This window comes from Coregonus lavaretus, assembly GCF_964263955.1.
Source record: "Coregonus lavaretus genome assembly, chromosome: 30".
NCBI classification, from domain to species: Eukaryota; Metazoa; Chordata; class Actinopteri; order Salmoniformes; family Salmonidae; genus Coregonus; species Coregonus lavaretus.
This window is the reverse complement of record NC_140017.1, coordinates 30,305,542-30,330,313: the sequence shown is the minus strand read 5'-3', so window position 1 is coordinate 30,330,313 and position 24,772 is coordinate 30,305,542. Positions and strand designations below refer to the sequence as shown.

Below are 24,772 nucleotides of genomic sequence, written 5' to 3'. Positions count from 1 at the left end.
AAGTGCAGTCGCAAAAGCCAACAATTGCTATGATGAAACTGGCTCTCATGAGGACCACGACAGGAATGGAAGACCCAGAGTTACCTCTGCTGCAGAGGATAAGTTCATTAGAGTTTCCAGCCTCAGCAATTGCAGCCCAAATAAATGCTTCACAGAGTTATAGTCACAGACACATCTCAACATCAACTGTTCAGAGGGGACTGTGTGAATCAGGCCTTCATGGTCGAATTGCTGCAAAGAAACCACTACTAAAGGACACCAATAATAAGAAGAGACCTGCTTGGGCCAAGAAACACAAACAATGGACATTAGAAAGGAGAAATGTGTCCTTTGGTCTGGAGTCCAAATTTGAGATTTTTTGGGTCCAACCGCCGTGTCTTTGTGAGACGCGGTGTGGGTGAATGGATTATCTCTGCATGTGTAGTTCCCACCATATAGCCTGGAGGAGGAGGTGTGATGGTGTGGGGGTGCTTTGCTGGTGATACTGTCTTTGATTTATTTAGAATTCAAGGCACACTTAACCAGCATGGCTACCACAGCATTCTGCAGCGATACGCCATCCCATCTGGTTTGGGCTTAGTGGGATTTACATTTGTTCTTCAACAGGACAATGACCCAACACACCTCCAGGCTGTGTAAGGGCTATTTTACCAAGAAGTAGAGTGATGGAGTGCTGCATCAGATTTGATTGCGTCTGACTTGCAATATTTGAATTGGATGCCCAAGCCCTGGGCTGCATGACCAAATCATTGATTTGAATGGGTGTCAATCACTGTGTTTGGAAATGTGTCTGGGTTTTCTGTGAACTATTGAGTGTGTGCATTGATTTTTAATCTTATATACAGTAGGAAGTGATACATTTACTCTTAAATTTTACGACATTCCTGTTTTGGTATGGAATCTTCCCAATTCCCTTTTTTCCTGAGAGCAACATAGCAACCTGATATGGCAGTAACCAAATGCAATCTGGAAGAAAAAAAAATCTACGTTTAATTGTTTCACTGATATATTTAGAAGTGACTGCTGTGGTAAGTGATTATTGTATAAGTCTATGTAAGTAATTCATCATCATTTCATAGAGCAAGGCCATGGTGGTTATCAGATAATTGACGAAGAAGGTAGGTGCTGAGCACATTTTTAGAAAACATATCTGTTAAATAAATTAATGTTATGCATATGTTGCAATATTTTGCAATCCCAGCAAATCTTGAAAGGATTTCTTAAAATTAGATTTGAAGGGGTTGACAAATAGTAGCTAAACTGTATAGAAATAACATGTTGCTTTTTCCCTAGTGTTTGTTTTGTAACACAATGTAATGATATATAAAGACACAACCAGTTACCATCTTCGACGATGGCATATTGAAAATGATTTACTTTTATTCCATCTCTGGAAGGCGCTCTAATGGACTAGTTAAGCGCGACAAATGGGGGAACACGTTCCATGTCGAACATATTTTATTGTTGATTGACGCGCCACATTATATACCATTCAATCGTTTTCCAGTACATTGGTATTAGAAACACGTTTTATAGCAACAATATTTTAATACAAGTCAATTTACAATATGTTAATTTGTGAAAAATATCTAACGCCCCATAAACGTCGACTAGAAATGGTTCAGCCCGGAGGGTTACAGGAAGTTGTAGCAGCTGCCATGTTTAGCTGCTTTGTTGCAGATTCCGTCTAGGTTTCCTGCAGATTTTAAGTGTTGCAATGGAACCGAGCTGGAGTACATTTTTATTCCAGGTAAGTGTCACATCTGAGTAGTAAATTTGATTAACTACATCTAAATGTTACTACATGTATAATGCATCGTTGCCCCTGGTGATTTTAAACGTGGATTTCTAGTAGAGCTATTCAAGCAAAACAATGGTAGCGTTAGCTAATATTGGCTAGCCTATGAGCAATCCGATAAACGAGCGAACGTTAGCTCGCTAGCTCACTACATCAATCCCAGACTTCCAGCTGTGAGGTATACGGATGACGCTCGAGGGGGTGGGGGGGGAATCTGTTCGGTCTCCCCCCCAGTTTTTTAGATTTTAGTCCAAATCCGCCAATGCATGTTTATTATAAATACCGGATAAATTGAATTGGCCCCCACTTAGCTAAATAGAAAAAGCAAGCAAGCTAGCAAAGTGATCATGCCCGCGCGTTGGTTAGTTAGAATGCTAACTAGCTAGCTGTAGCTAGCCTCAAAGAAGGAGAACAATCCCCACCTCCAGCGGCGAGCCATGCTAGCCAGCGAGGAAATGTGGCATGAAAACTGCTTTCATTTTCGCGGTCAGTGATTTTGGTTACAAGTTTTGATGCGATTTGAATTATGTTCTACTTTTAGCAAATCGCACTCGTTTACATGCTGGGCACGAGGAGGGAATACCCCGCACTTCCGATTCTAAACTTTCCCCCCCTTTTCCTCATCCCAAAATATGTAACCGCGGGTTGGAGAAAGAATTTAAACTATGCAGTAATCTGCTGCTAGCTAATTCTTGCACTACTGATCATTTGTAACCCCTCTGCCCTATGTCTGAGATATCTATTATGCAGTTTGCAGAGGATATTCACGTCCTTAGTTGTCTGCCTTTGGTGCGATTTAAGTTGCAAACCAGTTATAGGGATAGTCATCAATGGCTATTGTATTTGGCTCATTGAAATCCAAAGAACGTCGTTTTTTATTAAGTACCTATATCCAATCTATACATAATCAGAATTCCTGGACAAGGTTACAGCATTCTGAGCAATACACAACTTGCACCTTAAAATGTGTAGCAAAAATGCATTTTCTACTCTTTCTGTTAGTAGAAGGTGAAAAGTTGTCCATGTAAAAACCGATCCTCTTGTTGCACTATGTCCATGCAGAGAAGTTGTAGTATTTACTGATGTGTGCTTGTAACAAGACGTTAAACATCTAATAAAATTTGATTGGTCTTGTACACATATTTTGCAGATGTTATCGCAGGTGCAGCAAAATGCTTGTGTTTCTAGCTCCAAAGGTGCTAACAATTAAAAAAACAATATACACAAATCCCACAAAATTAAGAAATATCACGATGAGTAATGGCAGAGTGCGGAATATAATATATGTATATGATGGTGTGTGTATAGACATAATGGACAGTATGAGTAGAACATATGTGTACAGCTGTAGTTTTATAGGATGAGCCTTGACTAGAATACAGTATATACATATGAAGTGGGTTAAACAGCATATAAACATTTATTAAAGTGACCGGTGTTCAATGACTATGTACATAGGGCACCAGTCAAAAAACAAAACAAGGAGAGACTTTGATGGAGATAGAAAACACGAAAGCAGTCAACTTGCCAGGTACACTACATTCATAGATTGTAGACATTATGTAACCACTGGGAATTCATCCACCAGCAGTCACGTGTGTCGGCTAGATCTTGAAAAGAGCTCTCTTTCCATCACACCTGAAGGGAATTGCATTTGAGAATCCAGAATATGTAAGCCTAGACATTTGAAACATCCTCTATGTCTGTCTGAATATGGGAAACCACATCAGTCATAATTTCTTTTCCTGGAATGTGGCTCATTAGCTTAAGGGGAACAGGCTATTTCTCCCAGGGGGCATGTATGTAACTTTTACTGTCCTATCTATCTGGCCACCTAAGATACATTACAAAATGCAGTGTCAGTTAAATTATTAGATTAATTGGATCTTTGAAGACCCTTATTCTTCACAACATCATCTCAAACGGTCTACTACGTAGTGTCCCAATCCCAGGTCAAATGTGAACACCAGTGTTGAAAATGTATGTCCTCAAACCAAGTTGCCACTAGTTTTTTCCCTTCCCTACTCCACCTGATCATATTGCAGCCATAGTGGTAGGCCTATATAGTTCCTTTCCCTCAGCGCTGGAGAGGTGCAGCTGTTGCCAGTTAATTGGCGTGAGCCAGGGACCCTTGATAATGGTTTTATTTTGTGGCTAACAAGGTACAAATACCTGAAGCTGGTGTGATGGAGCAGTGGAGGAAAATGGAAACTAAGTAGTTGTTATTTGGAGGCTCCGTTTGATTCGCTGGATTTGATGAAGCGTCTAATGAGTCTGCGTCACTTGTTACTGTTCTGTAAGGTCGGAGGTTATGCTGGGGGGGAGGTTGTCAAGCTATGCAGCTCTCAATAATAGTATTCTCGTAATCCTCCTGAATCAGATGAAAATGACTCATTTCTTTTCTCCCGATTTAGGACAAACTTACATTTTAGGATTCCCCTAAGACAATACGTAATAGGGTTTTGTTTTACTGTTAATGTTAACATATTATTAACAAGCCCAGTATTTTCCTTTTCTTTTGTATTAGTCTTCTGTAGGTCCCATGGTTCCAGGGAATCCACGTAGGGACTACTACACAGGGATCAGAGTAAGTTCATGTCCTCCATAGTAAAATGTCCCTGTAAAAAAACAATCACAGGTTTTCTGCACATGAAGTGTAGTCAAGATCTAGTCCTGGTTTCAGGGTTAACACTCAGATCCTGTTGCTTCCCTCATGCAGGTTGGTGCCAGACATTGAGTGTGTTTTATCAAGTTTTGTCAGAACACAAGCAATACCAATATATTTTAACTATTACTGTTGTTTCTGGGATCGTAAAATAAATTGGGCACTTCTTGTCTGAGCAAATGGCAGGCTGCCTTCTTGGGTCCTTGTTGTCTGATATCTAAACAGATTAGTATTGTGGTGAATGAGATTCTCCTCCATCATTTTAAAACCCCACCACCACATCTGACTGAATTAACAACAGAACAGGCTGCTTTTATTTGTTGCAATTTTTTTGTTATTTTCCACGCCCCCAACTCCATTTCAACACAATTTATCTTGGAATGACCTCAGCCTTCAGAGTGGATTTGTATCAAAATCATCAGAGCAGCGTGAAGGCACAGCGGGCTTCAGCTCCCTGTGTGTCTGTGTGTCTGAGTCTGAGAGCCTCGCTGTCTCACACACACACACACACACACACACAGCTAGAAGAAATGCTAATGGTGGTAAGAATTCCAGTCTGGATCCAACTACAGTGTGGACAGAGGACAAAAAGGGGACACAACACCCTGTGACTGCACCCTGTTTTTCTCCCATTCCCCAAAGCACGGCTGCCTGTGGTAACTCACTAAACAGTCTGCAGCGTCCGCCAGCTGAACAGAATCCCCAAATCAGGCAGGACTGGTGTCACAAAGGCCCCCCTGAGGGCCGTAAGTGCATCACTGCTTGGATTTGTGTCCTCTACGGCTCCACAAAAGGGCATAAAGAAAAAGGAACACAATTTTGGATTTTTTTCCGACTCCCCCAGCCCAGACCCCATCCCTTGCTTGCCTGGCTGACCGTATTGGGATGCTTGGCTGAACCTGAAAGCCCAGGGGTCAGCTCTTTAACTCTGCCCTATGGTGATTACGGAAAATAACAAGGTCGTCTCAATCGTGGTGTCTTTGGTCGGCCCGTTGGAAGGTTGCTGGTTACAATGTGAAACTCTATTCACGCACCAACCAAAAATATTCATAAACCCCCCGCCCCCCCACCCATTCTTTGGGAGCTGCCATGACCAATTGGACAATGCCTGCAGCTGTCCTCTTTACACTGCTCTATTAGCTACCAGTGTTGGGTAATTTTTTGTTACCTTGTCAGTTTTCGTTACACTGCTACATGTTTTTCAACCACTGCAAAACAATAGACAATCAGCAACATTTTGGGTAGTGTATGATTATTAGTAGGTCATTATTGAAACATTTCCTAATTTAGTGTTTGTTAAAGGAAATATTTAAATGTTGTAATGTTTTAATTACGGATGGTTCATTGCTGTAGTAGGTTATATAAGCCAGTGTGATGAATGTGATTTGGGGGGTGTAAGTAGTTTGAGAGTATGATGCCTCAACCAGCCTGCGCCCACAGCACCACATGAAAGTGGTGTGAAATTGCTCCAAAAGGGATATTTATAGCAGATGTGTAAGCAGCATATTACAACACACCCTGAGACACGACAAAAGTTTCATTTCAAACAATTAGCATTGGTAGGTTCTGTTACCGCCATTCAAAACGGCTCTGAATAGTAAAGGGGCTAGTTGCTCGTCATTGCAGATGGATACCGTGTTCAGGAGGCGCGACATGGGAGGAAATGTTGAAGTAGATGAGAAACTACCTGAACTTGTCCAATTGGTCAAAGCAACCATTCTGGACAATATTTGTTTCCCTAGTTCACCATTTTTGTCAATATAATGTAGTTTTGTGAGTAACAAATGGTGGCAAAGGTTCCTTGTGGTGCCAAGTCATGCTCCTCCATCTTGCATCATATTCAGTTGTAGTTCTGCCACCACACGTAAGTGCTAAAATTTCCCTGAGCACCTGTCTTAAGGCATCCAGTTATGTGGATGATCCTGTGTTGAGATTTAGGTAGGTATAGTTAGCTTTAAAAATAAATAAAGAGTTGCACACTGTGTGTGTGTGTGTATATACACTACCGGTCAAAAGTTTTAGAACACCTACTCATTCAAGGGTTTTTCTTTATTTTGACTATTTTCTACATTGTAGAATAATAGTGAAGACATCAAAACTATGAAATAACACACATGGAATCATGTAGTAACCAAAAAAGTGTTAAACAAATCAAAATATATTTGAGATTCTTCAAATAGCCACCCTCTGCCTTGATGACAGCTTTGCACACTCTTGGCATTCTCTCAACCAGCTTCATGAGGTAGTCACCTAGAATGCATTTCAATTAACAGGTGTGCCTTCTTAAAAGTTAATTTGTGGAATATATATTTCCTTAATACTTTTGTGCCAATCAGTTGTGTTGTGACAAGGTAGGGGGGGGTATACAGAAGGTAGCCCTATTTGGGAAAAGACCAAGTCCATATTATGGCAAGAACAGCTACATGATTCCAAATGTGTTATTTCATAGTTTTGATGTCTTCACTATTATTCTACAATGTAGAAAATAGTAAAAATAAAGAAACACCCTTGAATGAGTAGGTGTTCTAAAATGTATTGGGTAAAACACCAACGTTTCGGGATCACTGAGCCTTCTTCAGGGTGACCCACAGTGATGCCGACATGTTGGTGTTTTACCCAATAAATGACTGGGAGTTTATATATACAGAGTGTGGTGTTTTACCCAATAAATGACTGGGAGTTTATATATACAGAGTGTGGTGTTTTACCCAATAAATGACTGGGAGTTTATATATACAGAGTGTGGTGTTTTACCCAATAAATGACTGGGAGTTTATATATACAGAGTGTGGTGTTTTACCCAATAAATGACTGGGAGTTTATATATACAGAGTGTGGTGTTTTACCCAATAAATGACTGGGAGTTTATATATACAGAGTGTGGTGTTTTACCCAATAAATGACTGGGAGTTTATATATACAGAGTGTGGTGTTTTACCCAATAAATGACTGGGAGTTTATATATACAGAGTGTGGTGTTTTACCCAATAAATGACTGGGAGTTTATATATACAGAGTGTGGTGTTTTACCCAATAAATGACTGGGAGTTTATATATACAGAGTGTGGTGTTTTACCCAATAAATGACTGGGAGTTTATATATACAGAGTGTGGTGTTTTACCCAATAAATGACTGGGAGTTTATATATACAGAGTGTGGTGTTTTACCCAATAAATGACTGGGAGTTTATATATACAGAGTGTGGTGTTTTACCCAATAAATGACTGGGAGTTTATATATACAGAGTGTGGTGTTTTACCCAATAAATGACTGGGAGTTTATATATACAGAGTGTGGTGTTTTACCCAATAAATGACTGGGAGTTTATATATACAGAGTGTGGTGTTTTACCCAATAAATGACTGGGAGTTTATATATACAGAGTGTGGTGTTTTACCCAATAAATGACTGGGAGTTTATATATACAGAGTGTGGTGTTTTACCCAATAAATGACTGGGAGTTTATATATACAGAGTGCGACTCTTTATTTATTTTTATAGCTTAGTTTATTCGCCGTTAGTCAGCACCTCTACACAAAATAATTTTCTCTGGGCGTGCTCCAGCTCCAGCTTTTTATTAGGTATAGTTAGCTAACATACAGGTTGTCCCGTGTTAGATGCTGTGCCAGTAGAGGAGAAGGGGGGGGGGGGAATCTAAATCCCCACAGGAGATCACCTTACATGCAACATATTTAGATTATTGAGTGGCAGGGATCTCTCTCTCTCTCTGTGTGTGTGTAGCCTGCTACTTGTGTATGTAGACTTGTGTGTCAATCTCTGAAGGACTCGTTTGAGCAGATCTCGAGTTAAATACTTTGGGTGTACAATACCAGATTTAGTCATCATCATAGTTCAAGAAACTCAAGAGTTTGGTGAAAAGGTCAAGAGACGTAAATCTACAAAGTGAAACGAACCTGCCGATTCATTGTATGTATGCAGTTGGTAAGGTGTACGTTGGTGTACTGTATATTGTTCATGTCATATTCTGTTACGACATAACTGACTTTACATCACCCACTGAGCTCAAATCTCAGAGTTGAAATCCTCTCCTGCCTCTCCTGTGTCTTATTAGTTATATGGCACCTTGAACAGCTGTCTCCTAACCCTCTACTCGTCTCCTAACCCTCTTCTCCTCCTCTCCTAACTCTCCTCTCCTAACCCTCCTCTCACACCACATTCATCAGGGCTGCACTCTTGTTTTTTCTGAGGGGCTCAGATGCCCTGGCTGGAAATGACTCCCTTTCTATTTCTGATAACTTAATGGCTGTCCCTCTGTTAAAGCCTGACCTTCTTCTTAGAACGCAGTATTCATGCAGACAGGGCCGGGGTTGTAGTAGTAGTAGTAGTAGTAGTAGTAGTAGTAGTAGTAGTAGTAGTAATTTGGCTACCTGAATGGCACAGGGGAAGACATAGAATAATGGCAGAAATTGAGCAACCTCTTTTTGAACCTCAAGCCTCAACGTCACCCACAAGGCTACCCTTAGATGTCACCAGAAAAGCGTTTGAGTAGTATAGCTTAGTTCATGAAATACATCAACCGCATCTGTAAAATGGAAGCTTACAACCAAATGGACTCTTCAAATAAGAAAAGTTAATCAAATTGTCATACTCTGCTCACTCCTTTGAAAAATGGGAAGTTCTGTTTTACTGTCATCCCCAGCACTAGATTACACTTGTAAGCACATTTTGGAAACAGCAGTAGTTCTGCTGACAAGGCAGTCAGTTTCACCTCTCTTGAGCAGTCAGGAAAAGGTCTCTCTCACTTTCTCTCTCTGTTACATGCAGCGGTAGTAGCTTTCAGGGTGTAACTGACTGACTGTAGACTGTGTACTGATGTGCTTCTGCATGGCTGTCTTTGTGTTGTCCTTCCAGCAGGCCAATGAAGCCCTGCATCACCAACACCAGGTGGCCCAGAACAGCTTGCTGCCTCTCCTCCAGTCAGGAGGACCAGAACCTGTGGACCAGAAGCCTGTGATGCCCATCCTCCTGGACCAGAAGCCCCCGGTCAGCGTCGCTGAGCTCCTCAAGGACAATGTGGCCAGTGGGACGGGAGGAGGAGGAGGAGGAGGAGGCGGTGGTCCCGTTGCTGTGGTGAAGAAAGAGCCCAAGTCCAAAACGCCTTTCATCTGCGGATACTGCAACAAGGCCTTCCGGGACAGTTACCATCTCAGACGGCACGAGTCCTGCCATACGGGCGTCAAGATGGTGTCTCGTCCCAAGAAGCCACAGACGGCGCCCACCATGGTGCCCATGATCTCCACGGTGCCGCAGCGCGAGAACAGCGGCGGCCAGCCCTCTTACATTTCCACCATCGCTGGCATCCTCACCACGGCCACAACCTCTGCCTCCACGGGCTCCAGCATCATGTCTCCCACCATGGTTTCCCAGCAGCACCAGCATCAACAGCATCAGCAGCAGCAGCAGCAGAGCCAGCCCAAGAAGCCTGCCAAGCCTGTGAAGAAGAACCATGGCTGTGAGATGTGTGGCAAGGCCTTCCGTGACGTCTACCACCTGAACCGTCACAAGCTGTCCCACTCAGACGAGAAGCCCTTCGAGTGCCCCATCTGCCAGCAGCGCTTTAAGAGGAAGGACCGCATGACCTACCACGTGCGCTCGCACGACGGGGGCGTTCACAAACCTTACATCTGCTCTGTCTGTGGGAAGGGCTTCTCCAGGTGCGTGACGCAATTCAACTTACTACAAACATTTTTTTGTCCATAATGTTATTGTTCATAGTACATGATGTTGAGCTGTAATTGTCAATAATGCATTCTGTGTAAGGTTCGTTGGAATTTCACACATTTCTTACCGTTACCACCACTGTGTGAAGGTCATCCATTTTTCCACTGCTTCCATTTCAATGGGCCCCAAATATATTTCCTGATTGTGGGGGAAAAGCAAGAGGAGGGCAATATTACACCTTTTCAAAAGTCGTCTTTATTCAGAATCGGATACATTTATGTACAGGATAGGACTTTATGTTGTAGAAGAAGAAGCCTAAATTACAGTTAAAAAAGCCATAAAGGCTAGAAGAGGGCAGGTTGTTTTGTTGGGCTGCACCTACTGAAGACTGTCACATGCAGACCTAGATGAATATGATATGGATGATGGCGGGCTTTGTTGGGTAAAAACATTCCACTTGAAATTGATATTCAGTGGTCAGTAGCCTAATAATTTAATGGTGTGATTAATTGTAATTTGGGAAATCCCCACGTGTTGGAATGTAATTGAATTGGACTGGTTAATCAGTCTCAATCGATAGGAATTTAGGAACGTTGCTTTGCATACTAGTGTGTTCTCACTATGATGCTTTAATGCACATAGCCAAAAGGTGTATTATGTACAATTTCCACTTTGAATGAAATTCCCCAAGCAAAGAACCAAAGGTGGAGTATAATTTGAATGCCTAAAATCACACACCGGAAGGCCTATTTATATGGTATCCCTATGAGACAGTGTCCTTAATTGTTGTTCTGGACCACCTCTTGTTTGTGCGTAGCATTATGAAGCTTGGCCATGATTACCGATGCCCCACGCAGTTTCCGTTCAGACCCTAGTACTGGCTCATGACATGCAAGCAGTGCCCCACCATGTATATAAACAGTATCTGGAGCTTTGCGTGCGTCACATAGTAGTCCCTCGTGTCCCCCCTCTCAGGGATGTCAGCACGGGACAGGGAGACGGCTGCAGGGGCCAGACAGCACCAGAAGAGATGGTCCTGGGTCTCCAGTGTCACTCCTGCAGCTCCCAAGGCCAATGGTAGTGTTCTGACTCACTGACTGGTCTGATTTCTAATCATTGATTTAGCTCCTCCCCCTGTTATTTCCAATATTGGAGAGTGCAGGTCTCCCTTTCAGACATCAAGTTCTCAGTAAACGGTGATGTGTTTCTGTGAGCGAAATTATTAGTAACTAGTGAAGGATATTGTATCATAACCACAGTGACTTGGTGCGAAGTAACATCTTACTCTTGTGCGGCTAGAGGTGCATGTTGATTTTCACGCTTGGCAGTCCTGAAAGAGGCTATTCCCCTCTTCTTAAACGAAGGAGTGTTGAGTGGGAGGAGAGATGAGCTTTTCAGCTTCCTGAGGAGATGGGGTTGGACTCCTGCTCGCCATCACAAAAACCCTGCTAGTGTGAAACCGCCTCCTTAGAGACATGTTCAAGCCACACTCTGGCTGCGTTTGTCCAGTAGCTACATTTTCACTAGTATGGCTTAGTAAGGGCAGACGAGGACAACTGAGCAACAGACGAACGGCTGTGGTTGTCAGATAATTGTCTTCTCCAGGGTATACTGTAGAACAGATATGATTTTCTGTCATGTTGTAAAATAGACTTCTAGCTAGATTTTGAAATATGTCTAAATTCCATCCCTCTGATAATTTTTGGGTGTGGCTCAACTGAATAACTCTCTGGTCTTGTTGCAAGAACATAGATCATTTATTTGGTGGAAAGAATGCATTTGGGAGGGGTGTAGTAGTGGATTGATGCTCTAATAGCTTGTGTCCCATGGGTCAAATATGGCCCGCCATGAGACTAACATTCATTCATTTAATAAATAAAACATCCACAGTAAAAGCCTTTGATACAATTTGCATAATTGAAGACAGTGGGTTCACAGAGCATTTGTCATTTGCCTGCGACCTTTTGTTGGCCCATTTTGTTAATTGAATCAAGTGTCAACGGTGTAGTAGTGTGTGCAGCCCCAGCTACTGTCACTGTATGGAGTGAATGATGAAACTCTACCTGTGTTGTAGCTACTATACCAGGTTTTAAAATGCCTGTGTTCTTCTGTGTCCTCTCTCCCCCTGCAGGCCTGACCATCTAAGCTGTCACGTGAAGCATGTTCATTCCTCAGAGAGACCCTTCAAATGCCAAGTAACGGTAAGAAGCCAGGCATCCTCCTCCGGGACTCCACCCTCCCTGTTTATGTTCCCTCCGGGACTCCACCCTCCCTGTTTATGTTCATGCTCCTATCCCGCACATTCACTCCTGGTTTGTTGGATTAAGCGTAATAAAATTATCCTATCTCCCAATTGTAAAATATAATCTCTCCTGAATCTTCAAGATGCAGACATGTCTGCAGTTTAGACAGACAGACCGAGAGAGAGTGAGTGAGATTGTATAGTCTAATATCCCCCTCATTGTCCCTGTATACCTCCCCAGGCCTGCACCTCTGCTTTCGCCACCAAAGACCGCCTGCGGTCCCACATGATCCGACACGAGGGCAAGGTGACCTGCAACATCTGTGGCAAGATGCTGAGCGCCGCCTACATTACCAGCCACCTGAAGACCCACGGCCAAGCCAGCTTCAACAACCCCTGTAATAAAGGTACGCAAGGCAGCCTCCACCACTCTCTTCTCCTCCTCCACTCCCTCCCTCTCTCCCCTCAGCCACACCTAGCCTGGGGTCCTCCAGACCTAGGTATTAAATCGTATTTGTTTTCTTAAAAATACTTTAGGTACTTATTCCGTCCCTGTCTTTATGCTGAAAGCACCCCATGCATTGTTAGAGACATTAGCTCCTCCCCCTGTTATTTCCAATATTGGAGAGTGCAGGTCTCCCTTTCAGACATCAAGTTCTCAGTAAACGGTGATGTGTTTCTTTGAGCAAAATTATTAGTAACCAGTGAAGGATATTGTATCATAACCACAGTGACTTGGTGCGAAGTAACATCTTACTCTTGTGCGGCTAGAGGTGCATGTTGATTTTCACGCTTGGCAGTCCTGAAAGAGGCTATTCCCCTCTTCTTAAACGAAGGAGTGTTGAGTGGGAGGAGTCCACTCAACACTCCTTCGTAGCTCAGCTGGTCCTCTGTAGCTCAGCTGGTAGAGCACGGCGCTTGTAACGCCAGGGTAGTAGGTTCGATCCCCGGGACCACCCATACACAAAAATGTATGCACGCATCACTGTAAGTCGCTTTGGATAAAGCGTCTGCTAAATGGCATATTATTGTTCTGTGGTGAACTATACACAAAAGGCAGGCACAAAGCACGTTGTCAGGGGTGTATTCATTCCAACGATTCTGTTGCTAAACGTTTCTTAAATGGAAGCAAATTGAATGAAATGTGGAGGGACCTAACTGAATTTGTCCAATAGAAACTCTCATTTTGATCTGTTTGATTCTTAAACGTTAAACGGTTTCCGTAATGAATACACCACAGGTTTTAGAAGTTGTCGTCAGATTTCGGACCTTTCTCTAGAGTCACGAAATCATGAAATGGAGTGGAGAGTGACCCATGTCTGGATGTATTTGATTCCAATATATTTGGGTCAGGATAAAGAATGTTTAGGAATAGGCCTATTTTATGTTGGCCATTTTCATGGACATTCATCTCCTTCATTGCAGCACCACAACAAATTGACTTACAGATTCAAATGTACTCCACAACAGTCCACAACTGACAAGGACTGTGTCGTTGCCACTCATTCATGGCGTAATATCCTGATAATGTCTGTTTGCTGGGGCCCACCCGCAGGCCGGCCCGGTCTGGTTGGCCAGTTGTTTACATGTGTGGTGGAGATGACAAGTATCTGCTGACAGAAATCGATATCCTGTAGCAAAAAATCTTTTAGGAGATGGTCTAAATTTGAAGGGCTTTGCAAGTTCAATTCATTTGACGCACATAGCAAACTAGTGCAGCAATGCAAGTCATTCAAATGCGATATGCGACTCGACCAAATAAATAATTTAATATCCTCTCAATAAGTGTTGATGGGTCTGTTTGCAGACTCTGGGTATCTTGTTTGTCTGTCAGCTGTTGAAATTGAGGTTTATGATGTCTGCTCTCTCGTTGGTTTGTCAAACCTCCACTTATGGGTGTTTAAAGTCCAGTTTGAAAGAAATAAGATCACTGATGCATTTGTCATAGGATTGATCACTCTAAAATAGCAAGGGCAAAATCTATAGTTCAGCAGACCCTATTCATTTTACAATAAAATGGGTAAATGGGTACGCATACATTATACAACAAATCTATTTTTTTCTCCCCACCAGCTACGACGTGCTATAAACATTTTACTACTTGGTAGAAGGCCATATGATTGGCCCTTCGTGTATCTAACCCAATGACCTTTGTCCCCATATGCTCTGCTGGCACGCAGGACCAAATGATGACCTGTCCCAATCAGTCCTGTCAATCAATGTAACCCCTATCTGTCTGTATCTCTGAATAGGGCAAAGTGACTGGCAGTGGAACCACCACTCAGGCCTACGAAAAGGTAATCTAGTAACTAAAGCCAAAACCCATCCCGATCCCAACCCCTCCAAATTTGTAGCTAAATACTTACTTATGCATTGAAGTGGCCCATTTTCCACTACAGATCTGTCTTCTAGCCTAGCTTGTGTAGTTCTAGTGGTTTTCCAACCAAGTCGTTGCTGATGCTTGTGTGTGTTATGGTTATTCAGGTATCAGGGTTTTATTTCATTAAGCAGGATCAATAAGTTAGCTAGCCAAATAACTTTGATAAACCTTAAATTACAACTCAGAAGGTTTAAGTGGAATATGGGTTGTTGAAAGTATTGAGTGAATTATACCATACCATTTAAAGTTGACTATAGTATGAAATAAAGTGTTTCTGAATTTTAGCTGAAAGTTAGCTGGCTAGCACATTGATCCTGCTTTTTGAATTGCCCCCTCAGGTGAGTTGACGGTAGGAGAGATCTTAAATAACTCGTTCCAAGTCCTTATGGACATCTCTCGTTTTCAAGGTAGGTTCATAAGAATCCTACCATTTTGTTTTATCATGTCTAATCATTTTAATGTGTGTGTGGGTTGACTGTTGCAGTGACTCAAACCTCGACCCCTCTAACCCTGTGGAGTTTGGGGCTATCCTAAATGGCTTGTTAGGAGCGATCATCCAGCTCATTCTGTCTTTCTTTGGCTCCTTCCCTCCCTCTCGTCTTTCCTTCCCTCCCTCTCGTCTTTCCTTCCCTCCCTCTCGTCTTTCCTCAGACTCTAACAACGTGCACAACTCTGGCTCGGTGACACCCGTCACCAACTCTGCCGCCATCACCTCAGCAATGAACCGTGGCAACGCCAGCAACCCGGTAACCATCGCCGCCCAGATGAACATCACCACCAGCACAGTCAACATCACCTCTCCGATCAACCTGCATCACCCAGTGACCATCACCGGGCCCATGAATATAGCCCACCCTGTGGCCATCACCTCTGGGATGCCCATGAATATAACCGGGCCGCTCAACATCGCCATGCGGCCCATGGATAGCATGCCTTTTCTCTCCCAGGTCCTGCCTTCCTCCCCTCCCTGGTAGTAACCCCTTCCCTGGCCCCTGGTTAGCATCTCTTTATCAACCCCTCCCACCTCTCTTCTACCCCCAAACCTCCTCCTCCTCCCTTACTTTAGCAGACCTTCCTCCTTATCAGGAGTACTATAGATGATGTTGTAGCAGAGGTGTAGTGTGGGGGGCTAGCTGGACGCTGTACCCGTCTGTCTGTCCGTCTGGCTGCAGCATGATGAGAGGTGGACTGGTCAGCCCCTGTAGATGCGGGTGCATTTTATTTCCTTTTAACCGCCGGTAGGAGGACAGTCCTGGAAGTCATGTGAAGTCTCGGAAGGAGGAATGGAGCTTTGTGATGATGCACCAAGTGGATGCCTGACGTAAACAAACAATGAGTTATGCCTTGCGTCAGAACATACCTGCATATTTGGCATTGGAATGAAACTGTAACAGAAATGTATTGCTGGTATTCATGTTTTTAAATGCTCTCTTACAGAGCAGATGGTTTTTATATTAGTTTTCTTTTTTTTGTTATTATTATTATAGCCTGCTAATCAGTATTTAATAGTTGTATGCATTGTAAGGAGTTAAGTACAGCAGAAGGGACGAAGGCTACCATTTTGCAGAATGGTGATTTTTCTGGGGGAAAAATGTTTCAAAGGCACCACAGTTGTATCTTAGGCCAATGCCTTTGACTACATAAGGTGAGCTTTCCCAGGTCCTGACGCCATCTCTGGAAAACGGTCACTTCTCACTGCTGGATACTGTAAACCTATACATGGTTTTTGTTAGTTTTTTTAATGAATAGTTGTCAGGTGTGTTTTAGATGACTTCATAAAGTAGCCGGAGGACATTACAGTGGTAATGTTACAGGAACACAAGGAGGAAATGTCTCGCACTGAAAGCATATCCCCGGGTTAATGTCCTGAAAACAGCAGTATTATCAAGAATCAAAATGATTAGTGTTGGCTGAGAGCCTTGTTTAATGTAGAGGCTACCAGAGCCACCTAGTGGCAGAGTAGACACTATGCTGAAAAGGAGGTCACAAAGTTCACCTAACATTTTTTGTGAAAATAGTTATGTTGGGAGAGGTTTTGGTTTTGGTAGGGCCATTTTATCCCCCTCTTTTATTTATTTTTTATTTCAAGTTTAGGATCTTATAAGTATGAACTTCTACTCAGGAACCTTACTGAGAGTAGCATCGTTTTTGATGAGAGTAAAAGTCTCAATTTAAGGTCAACACGCAACCTTTGTTGACCTTGTACCCTCGTTGTAAATATTAGAACGCTATTATTTTGTCTTTGCCTGTCCCCAAAAAAGTAATGTCCTTCAACACAGGTCTGCAATTACTTTATCATTGTCAATATGGCCGTCCATTGGACTACTTTTGCGTAGTTTACTTCCCAGGTTAGTTTGAGGTTTTTCTGTCTTCTGAGGTCCTTTTTATTATATTACTGTAGAACCAAAACTGCCATCTGGGGCCCAAGGTGCCCTGAACGAGAATGGAAGCAGAGACGAGAGGCTGCGTCCACTACATGTGTTCTTGAATGGTCAACGGTTATGGGTCACAGGGCTGCTTCCTTCCCCAGCCCAGTGCCTACTGGCTCTGCCTGGGCCTACGTTCGTTCAGTACACAGGCCTCTCCTTCAACTGGCAGGAACTCTTTGAAGCATGTGTAGCCGACACGGCACAGATGTGAGCCATTACCCCAAAATCAGGCTGTATGGGTTTGGTGGGAACAGGCGGTTCGTTCAAACGTCAAACTGGTGGACGTTCTTCAGAGACTTCTGCCCTCGTCAGTGGCCTCGCCTTCCCTGTGTCTCTGTCTTGGGAACGGCAAGGTGTTTGAGGCCTTTGATAGTATTGCATGCATGCCAACACAGTGCCCCAAGAGAATTGCTTGAATCTGAAATGGAATGGCGTTGTGGTCTTGTTGGCATTGGATTCCCTTTCCATCGATCTTGCATCGATGTTGCATGTGGACGTTTGAGCTCGTACAAGTTTGGGTTGAGTCAAAATAAAAGTAATTAGAAGGCTAGTGACTTGACTTTTTTTTCTGAAAGAAAACACTACATTTTTTTTGTTGAAGTATGTGTATGTTTGTCATTTGTCCTTCCGCAGTGGCCGTAACTAGTGTGCCTGAACTGCTTTACAACAAGACTATTCCACACCTCTGCTTCCTCTTCAAGATGTGATGCGTGATGGACATAGACTTAGACAACACTAGTGGCCAAAAGCCCGTTTTAGTATAGGCAGCGCCATTGAGGACTTTTTTAAGTAGTCGACTGGGTGGGACTTCCTATAGGTTAAGGCAGGATCACATGATCCCATCCAGGTCATCAGGGGGGATCAGCCAATGAATTATTATACTCATGAGCAAACGTTCCATAACTGCAGGTGGCAGTAAATTGCCTACCTTGGCTTTTGTAAGTCGCTCTGGATAAGAGCGTCTGCTAAATGACGTAAATGTAAATGTTTATACATGTTCAAACAACACACTCTAGGTGGCAGTATGCACCCTTTACGTTTGTTTACCACCTCGTAGTAGTAGCAGTAGCAGCAGCAGCAGGTTGTTAGTAAAATAATTGACTATTTCAGAATGGATGGCTTCAATGGCGCTGCTTGTGCTCTCACAGATGGCATAATGTCTATGGTGATGGACTTGTTTTGTGAAGGAAGCCTTAACTCTTCAGATGGCTAAGAGCTAGACAGCCCCCTCAACCAAATTGAAATGTTGTGATTATTATAATTTTTTTGTATGCTCTACATTGAATTAAGTGTTTTGTAAGCAACATTCTAAACTGTTATCAACATATTTCAAAACATGGTCTGTAATTTTTTAAAGGCCCGTTACTCTTATGCACCATCAGTTTCTTTTTAACCAAATGCTTTAATTTTTTTGCAATGACACTACATTTTTAAAAATGCAATGATAGTTTTGGGCTTAACTTAGATTTTTGGAAGAGAGAAGTTGGTCTGATCTTTCTCAATTTTATTTATGAATTGGAAGATCTTGGAGCCCTGTGAAGGCTGATGAATGTATATCTTTGTACAAAAGCATTTAGTTCAGAGGACATGTTAGTTATGATAGACACATGCAAGGAAAAAAAACTAGATAACCTTTTTATAAATCTTTTTGTATTAGAACATTAACAATGGTAATTTTGTATATACGAAGACTAGGCTTTCTAATTAGCAGAAAGGTAAAACATTCCAACTTTTTTTTTAAATGTCTGTCAAGAATAATTGTAAACGTATGCGCAATGTTTTTATGTGCCTTTTATTTGGGTTGTCTAAATAAAAGAACTATAAAACATGATTGTGGACTGTCCATGCGGAGTCTGTGTAGGGAGGACAGAATTTACATTTGGCTCCCCCAACACTTCCTAAAAGGTCTCTCTTTCTTTCTCTCTAATAACTCTTATTTCTCTTGTTCCTCCTCCCCCCTACCCCTCAGGTGTCTACACTGCCTGGCTCACAGTTGGCGTGCTATTGGAGTATGGTGTAATGATAAGTGCCTCTGTTTGCATATTGAGAGGATTTGGGGTGTATTGTGCCAAACCATGCTCTGTATGTGTGGTGACGACATTGTGTGGGTGTTTCTTTTCTTTTCACTCATTTTATTTTTATCAATTAAACTTGGAAACTTGGATGGGGTCTCAGCCTGTTTTTGTTTGTGTGAACTGTACACAATATTCTATTCTAGTTTTTTTGTCACGTCTTTTTGTGGTCCAGACTACTATTAGTGTCAGTGTAATCTGGTTCGGTGCACATTAGCCTGGGGATGAGGTTCGTGTCAGTGTGGATCCAAGTAATTTAGAAAGCAAAGATAAACATGACTGAAGAGGAAGGAGTGGGGACTTTACACACTCACCCCGTTCACGAAAATCGCTCACTCCGATAGTGAGTTCATGGTCATGGGTGCCTTGCTATATAAAGCAGGCAGACAGGCATTGAGGTATTCAGTTACTGTTCGGTTGAACGTTAGAATAGTCAAAACGAGTGAACTAAGCGACAGCATGGTATGATCGTCAGTGCCAGGCACACCAGATCCAGTATCTCAGAAATGGCCACCCTCCTGGGCTTTTCACGCTCGACAGTGTCTAGGGTTTACCGAAAAGGGTGCAAAAAAACAGCTTGTTAATGAGAGGTGGAAGGAGAATGGCAAGAATTGTGCAAGCTAACAGACAAATAACGGCACTGTACAACAGTGGTGTGCAGAACAGCATCTTGGAATGCACAACTCATTGATCCTTGTCACGGATGGGCTATTGAAACAGAGGACCACACCGGGTTCCACTCGTATCAGCTAAAAACAAGAAGTGGCTCCAGTGGGCACGCGATCACCAACATTGGACAATTGAGTCGAAAAACATTGCCATGGACCCATCCTGCCTGGTGTCAATGGTGTACCGTCGTCCAATCTGCAGCAACTGCATGATGACATCACGTCAGCATGGACCAACATTCCAGTGGAACGTTTCCGACTTGTAGAATCCATGCCCCGAAGAATTCAGGCTATTCTGGAGGCAAAGGGGGGTCCGACCCGGTACTAGATGGGTGTACCTAATCAACTGTCCGGTGAGTGTACATTTGCAGTCTCACTTCACTCTCCCACCAGCACCACCACACATACATCATCTGTCAACTGTGCCATGCCTTGGCTTCTGCTCCTGGGCATGTGGCAGCCTGGCAGCTGCTGTGTGTCTGTCCTTCTGCAGCTTGTGTTGTGGCTCTGGCATGTGGCAGCATAATGGATCCATTCAAGTCCCAAGAAACACATCACATTTGTCACTTCTCATTCAGAAACACATTTACACTTGACAGTTTCCCCAAATATTTTCCTCATTCTGTATTGTGTATCATGATTACATATTGGTTGAACTTGGATATTGATAGTGATTTAAGCAATAAATAAGGCCTGACGAGGTGTGGTATATGGCCAATATACCACGGCTAAGTGCTGTTCTTATGCACGACGCAACTGCTCTAATTACATTGGTAACCAGTTTATAGTAAGCTAAGGACCCTGGGACTAAACACCTCCCTCTGCAACTGGATCCTGGACTTCCTGACGAGCCGCAACACCACATCTGCCACGCTGATCCTCAACACGGGGGCCCCTCAGGGGTGCGTGCTCAGTCCCCTCCTGTACTCCCTGTTCACCCACGACTGCGTGGCCAAGCACGACTCCAACACCATTAAGTTTGCTGACGACACAACAGTGATCACCGACAACAATGAGACAGCCTATAAGGAGGAGGTCAGTGACCTGGCAGTGTGGTGCCAGGAAAACAACCTCTCCCTTAATGTGAGCAAGACATAGGAGCTGATCGTGGACTATAGGAAAAGGAGGGCCGAACAGGCCCCCATTAACATCGACAGGGCTGAAGTGGAGCGGGTCGAGAGTTTCAAGTTCCTTGGTGTTCACCAACAAACTATCATGGTCCAAACACACCAAGACAGTTGTGAAGAGGGCACAACAACACCTTTTCCCCCTCAGGAGACTGAAAATATTTGGCATGGGTCCCCAGATCCTCAAAAAGTTCTAAAGCTGCACCATCGAGAGCATCCTGACCGGTTGCATCACACTTGCTTGGGATCTGACCGTAAGGCGCAACAGAGGGTAGTGCGTACGGCCCAGTACATCACTGGGGCCAAGCTTCCTGACATCCAGGACCTATATACTAGGCAGTGTCAGAGGAAGGCCCAAAAAATTGTCAAAGACTCGAGTCACCCAAATCATAGACTGTTCTCTCTGCTACCGCACAGCAAGCGGTACCAGAGCGCCAAGTCTAGGTCCAAAAGGCTCCTTAACAGCTTCTACCCTCAAGCCATAAGACTGCTGAACAATTAATCAAATGGCCACCCGGACTATTTACATTGACCCCCCCTTTGTTTTTACACTGCTGCTACTCGCTGTTTATTATCTTTTATGTATTTATTTATTTCACCTTTATTTAACCAGGTAAGCCAGTTGAGAACAAGTTCTCATTTACAACTGCAACCTGGCCAAGATAAAGCAAAGCAGTGCGATTAAAACAACAACACAGAGTTACATATGAGGTAAAACAAAACAAAGTCAAAAATACAACAGAAAATATATATACAGTGTGTTCAAATGTAGCAAGTTATGGAGGTAAGGCAATAAATAGGCCATAGTGCAAAATAATTAAAATTAGTGTTAACACTGGAATGATAGATGTGCAAGAGATTATGTGCAAATAGAGATACTGGGGTGCAAATGAGCAAAATAAATAACAATATGGGGATGAGGTAGTTGGGTGGGCTAATTTCAGATGGGCTGTGTACATGTGCAGTGATCGGTAAGGTGCTCTGACAACTGATGCTTAAAGTTAGTGAGGGAGATAAGAGTCTCCAGCTTCAGAGATTTTTGCAATTCGTTCCAGTCATTGGCAGCAGAGAACTGGAAGGAATGGCGGCCAAAGGAGGTGTTGGCTTTGGGGATGACCAGTGAGATATACCTGCTGGAGCGCATACTACGGGTGGGTGTTGCTATGGTGACCAATGAGCTAAGATAAGGCGGGGATTTGCCTAGCAGTGATTTATAGATGGCCTGGAGCCAGTGGGCTTGGCGACGAATATGTAGTGAGGACCAGCCAACAAGAGCGTACAGGTCACAGTGGTGGGTAGTATATGGGGCTTTGGTGACAAAACGGATGGCACTGTGATAGACTACATCCAATTTGCTGAGTAGAGTGTTGGAGGCTATTTTGTAAATGACATCGCCGAAGTCAAGGATCGGTAGGATAGTCAGTTTTACGAGGGCATGTTTGGCAGCATGAGTGAAGGAGGCTTTGTTGCGAAATAGGAAGCCGATTCTAGATTTAACTTTGGATTGGAGATTCTTAATGTGAGTCTGGAAGGAGAGTTTACAGTCTAACCAGACACCTAGGTATTTGTAGTTGTCCACATACTCTAGGTCAGACCCGTCGAGAGTAGTGATTCTAGTCGGGTGGGCGGGTGCCAGCAGCGTTCGACTGAAGAGCATGCATTTAGTTTTACTAGTGTTTAAGAGCAGTTGGAGGCTACTGAAGGAGTGTTGTATGGCATTGAAGCTCGTTTGGAGGTTTGTTAACACAGTGTCCAATGAAGGGCCAGATGTATACAAAATAGTGTCGTCTGCGTAGAGGTGGATCTGAGAGGGGGGGGGGGGGGGGCATGGGCAAGTTGCAGCGGAGGGTGCAGAGCTGGTGGCCGGGGTAGTGGTATCCAGGCCACTTTACAAATTACCTCGACTAACCTGTACCCCCGCATATTGACTCGGTACCGGTACCCCCTGTATATAGCCTCGTTATTGTTATGTCATTTTCTTGTGTTACTTTTTGATTTGATTTTCGTTTATTTAGTAAATATTTTCTTAACTCTATTTCTTGAACTGCATTGTTGGTTAAGGGCTTGTAAGTAAGCATTTCACGGTAAGGTCTACACCTGTTGTATTCGGCGCATGTGACAAATAAAATGTGATTTGATTGAATTATTTTAGTAGCAATAAGGCACCTTGTGGGTTTGTGGTATATCGCCAAAGGCTGTATCCAGGCACAATGTGTTGCGTCGTGCCTAAGAACAGCCCTTAGCCGCGGTATATTGGCCATATACCACACCCCCCTCAGGCCTTATTGCTTTATTATAAACTGGGTGGTTCAAGCCCTAAATGCTGATTGGCTGACAGCCATGGTATATCAGACCGTATAACACGAGTATGACAAAACATATGCTCTAATTTAATTGGTAACCAGTTTATAATAGCAATAAGGCACCTCGGGGGTTTGTGATATATGGCCAAAATACCACGGCTAGGGGCTGTGTCCAGGCACTCCGCGTTGCGTTGTACATATGAACAGCCCTTAGCCGTGGTATATTGGCCATATACCACACCCCCTCGGGCCTTATTGCTTAATTATACTATGGCATTATTGAATACTTGTTTCTGATTGGCTTGAAGGGCATTCTAGCGCACACTTTCTTTCCCTATAACGCACGGTATATTTGCACAATATAATTAAATGGCTATAGTTCATAAATACACTATATATACAAAAGTATGTGGACTCCCCTTCAAATTAGTGGATTTGGCTATTTCAGCCACACCCGTATAACATCAAGCACACACCCATGCAATCTCCATAGACAAACATTGGCAGTAGAATGGCCTTACTGAAGAGCTCAGTGACTTTCAACGTGGTACTGTCATAGGATGCCAGCTTTCCAACAAGTCAGTTCTTCAAATTTCTGCCCTGCTAGAGCTGCCCCGGTCAGCTGTAAGTGCTGTTATTGTGAAGTGGAAACGTACCGAGTGCTGAAGCGCGTAGCGCATAAAAATCGTCTGTCCTCGATTGCAACACTCACTACTGAGTTCCAAACTGCCTCTGGAGCCAACTTCAGCACAATAACTGTTCCTCGGGAGCTTCATGAAATGGGTTTCCATTGTTGAGCAGCCGCACACAAGCCTAAGATCACAATGCACAATGCCAAGGGTTGGCTGGGGTGGTGTAAAGCAGTGAAAACACATTCTCTGGAGTGATGACTCAAGCTTCACCATCTGGCAGTCCGACGGACGAATCTGAGTTTGGCAGATGCCAGGAGAACGCTACCTGCCCGAATGCATAGTGCCAACTGTAAAGTTTGGTGGAGGATGAATAATGGTCTGGGGTTGTTTTTCATGGTTCGGGCTAGGCGCCTTAGTTCCAGTGAAGGGAAATCTTAATGCAATAGCATGAGCATACAATGACATTCTAGACTATTCTGTGCTTCCAACTTTGTGGCAACAGTTTGGGGAAGGCCCTTTCCTGTTTCAGCATGACAATGCCCCAGTGTACAGATCGAGGTCCATACAGGAATGGTTTGTCGAGATTGATTTGGAAGAACTTGACTGGCCTGCAATTGTACATTCTGCTCGTGCGCCTCTATAACAGAAATAAGCTACTCTCTCTCTCGTGTGCTCACTACTGTATTTCTCCGCTAGGAAGCTGTGTTGTTCTTCGTTTCTGGGACAACATGATGCAGGCTCTGTGTCTCCGACCGACAGACATTTTTTCCATT

General features: G+C 43.4%; 1 protein-coding gene across 2 annotated transcripts; it reads left to right on the top strand.

The window, feature by feature from the left end:
• Nucleotides 1-1,690: 1,690 nt before the first annotated feature.
• On the top strand, nt 1,691-19,359 carry LOC311105500 (vascular endothelial zinc finger 1-like). 2 transcript variants are annotated; one of them, XM_084147670.1, is made up of 8 exons: nt 1,691-1,750; nt 4,326-4,385; nt 9,337-10,139; nt 12,278-12,347; nt 12,630-12,795; nt 14,641-14,685; nt 15,107-15,175; nt 15,420-19,359. In XM_084147670.1, the coding sequence occupies exons 1-8, from the start codon at nt 1,718-1,720 to the stop codon at nt 15,740-15,742; spliced, it is 1,569 nt and encodes a 522-aa protein (XP_084003796.1). In that variant the 5' UTR covers nt 1,691-1,717; the 3' UTR covers nt 15,743-19,359. The 2 variants fall into 2 exon arrangements, with proteins under 2 accessions (XP_084003796.1, XP_084003797.1); XM_084147671.1 differs by lacking the exon at nt 15,107-15,175.
• Nucleotides 19,360-24,772: the final 5,413 nt, after the last annotated feature.

What these genes read in the sequence shown, in the direction of transcription:
- LOC311105500 (XM_084147670.1), top strand. Translation starts at nt 1,718, where the DNA reads ATGGAACCGAGCTGGAGTACATTTTTATTCCAG. An exon ending in GGAGTACATTTTTATTCCAG is followed by an intron (nt 1,751 to 4,325) that starts GTAAGTGTCACA and finishes CTTTTGTATTAG; the next exon opens with TCTTCTGTAGGTCCCATGGT. An exon ending in CCTTCAAATGCCAAGTAACG is followed by an intron (nt 12,348 to 12,629) that starts GTAAGAAGCCAG and finishes ATACCTCCCCAG; the next exon opens with GCCTGCACCTCTGCTTTCGC.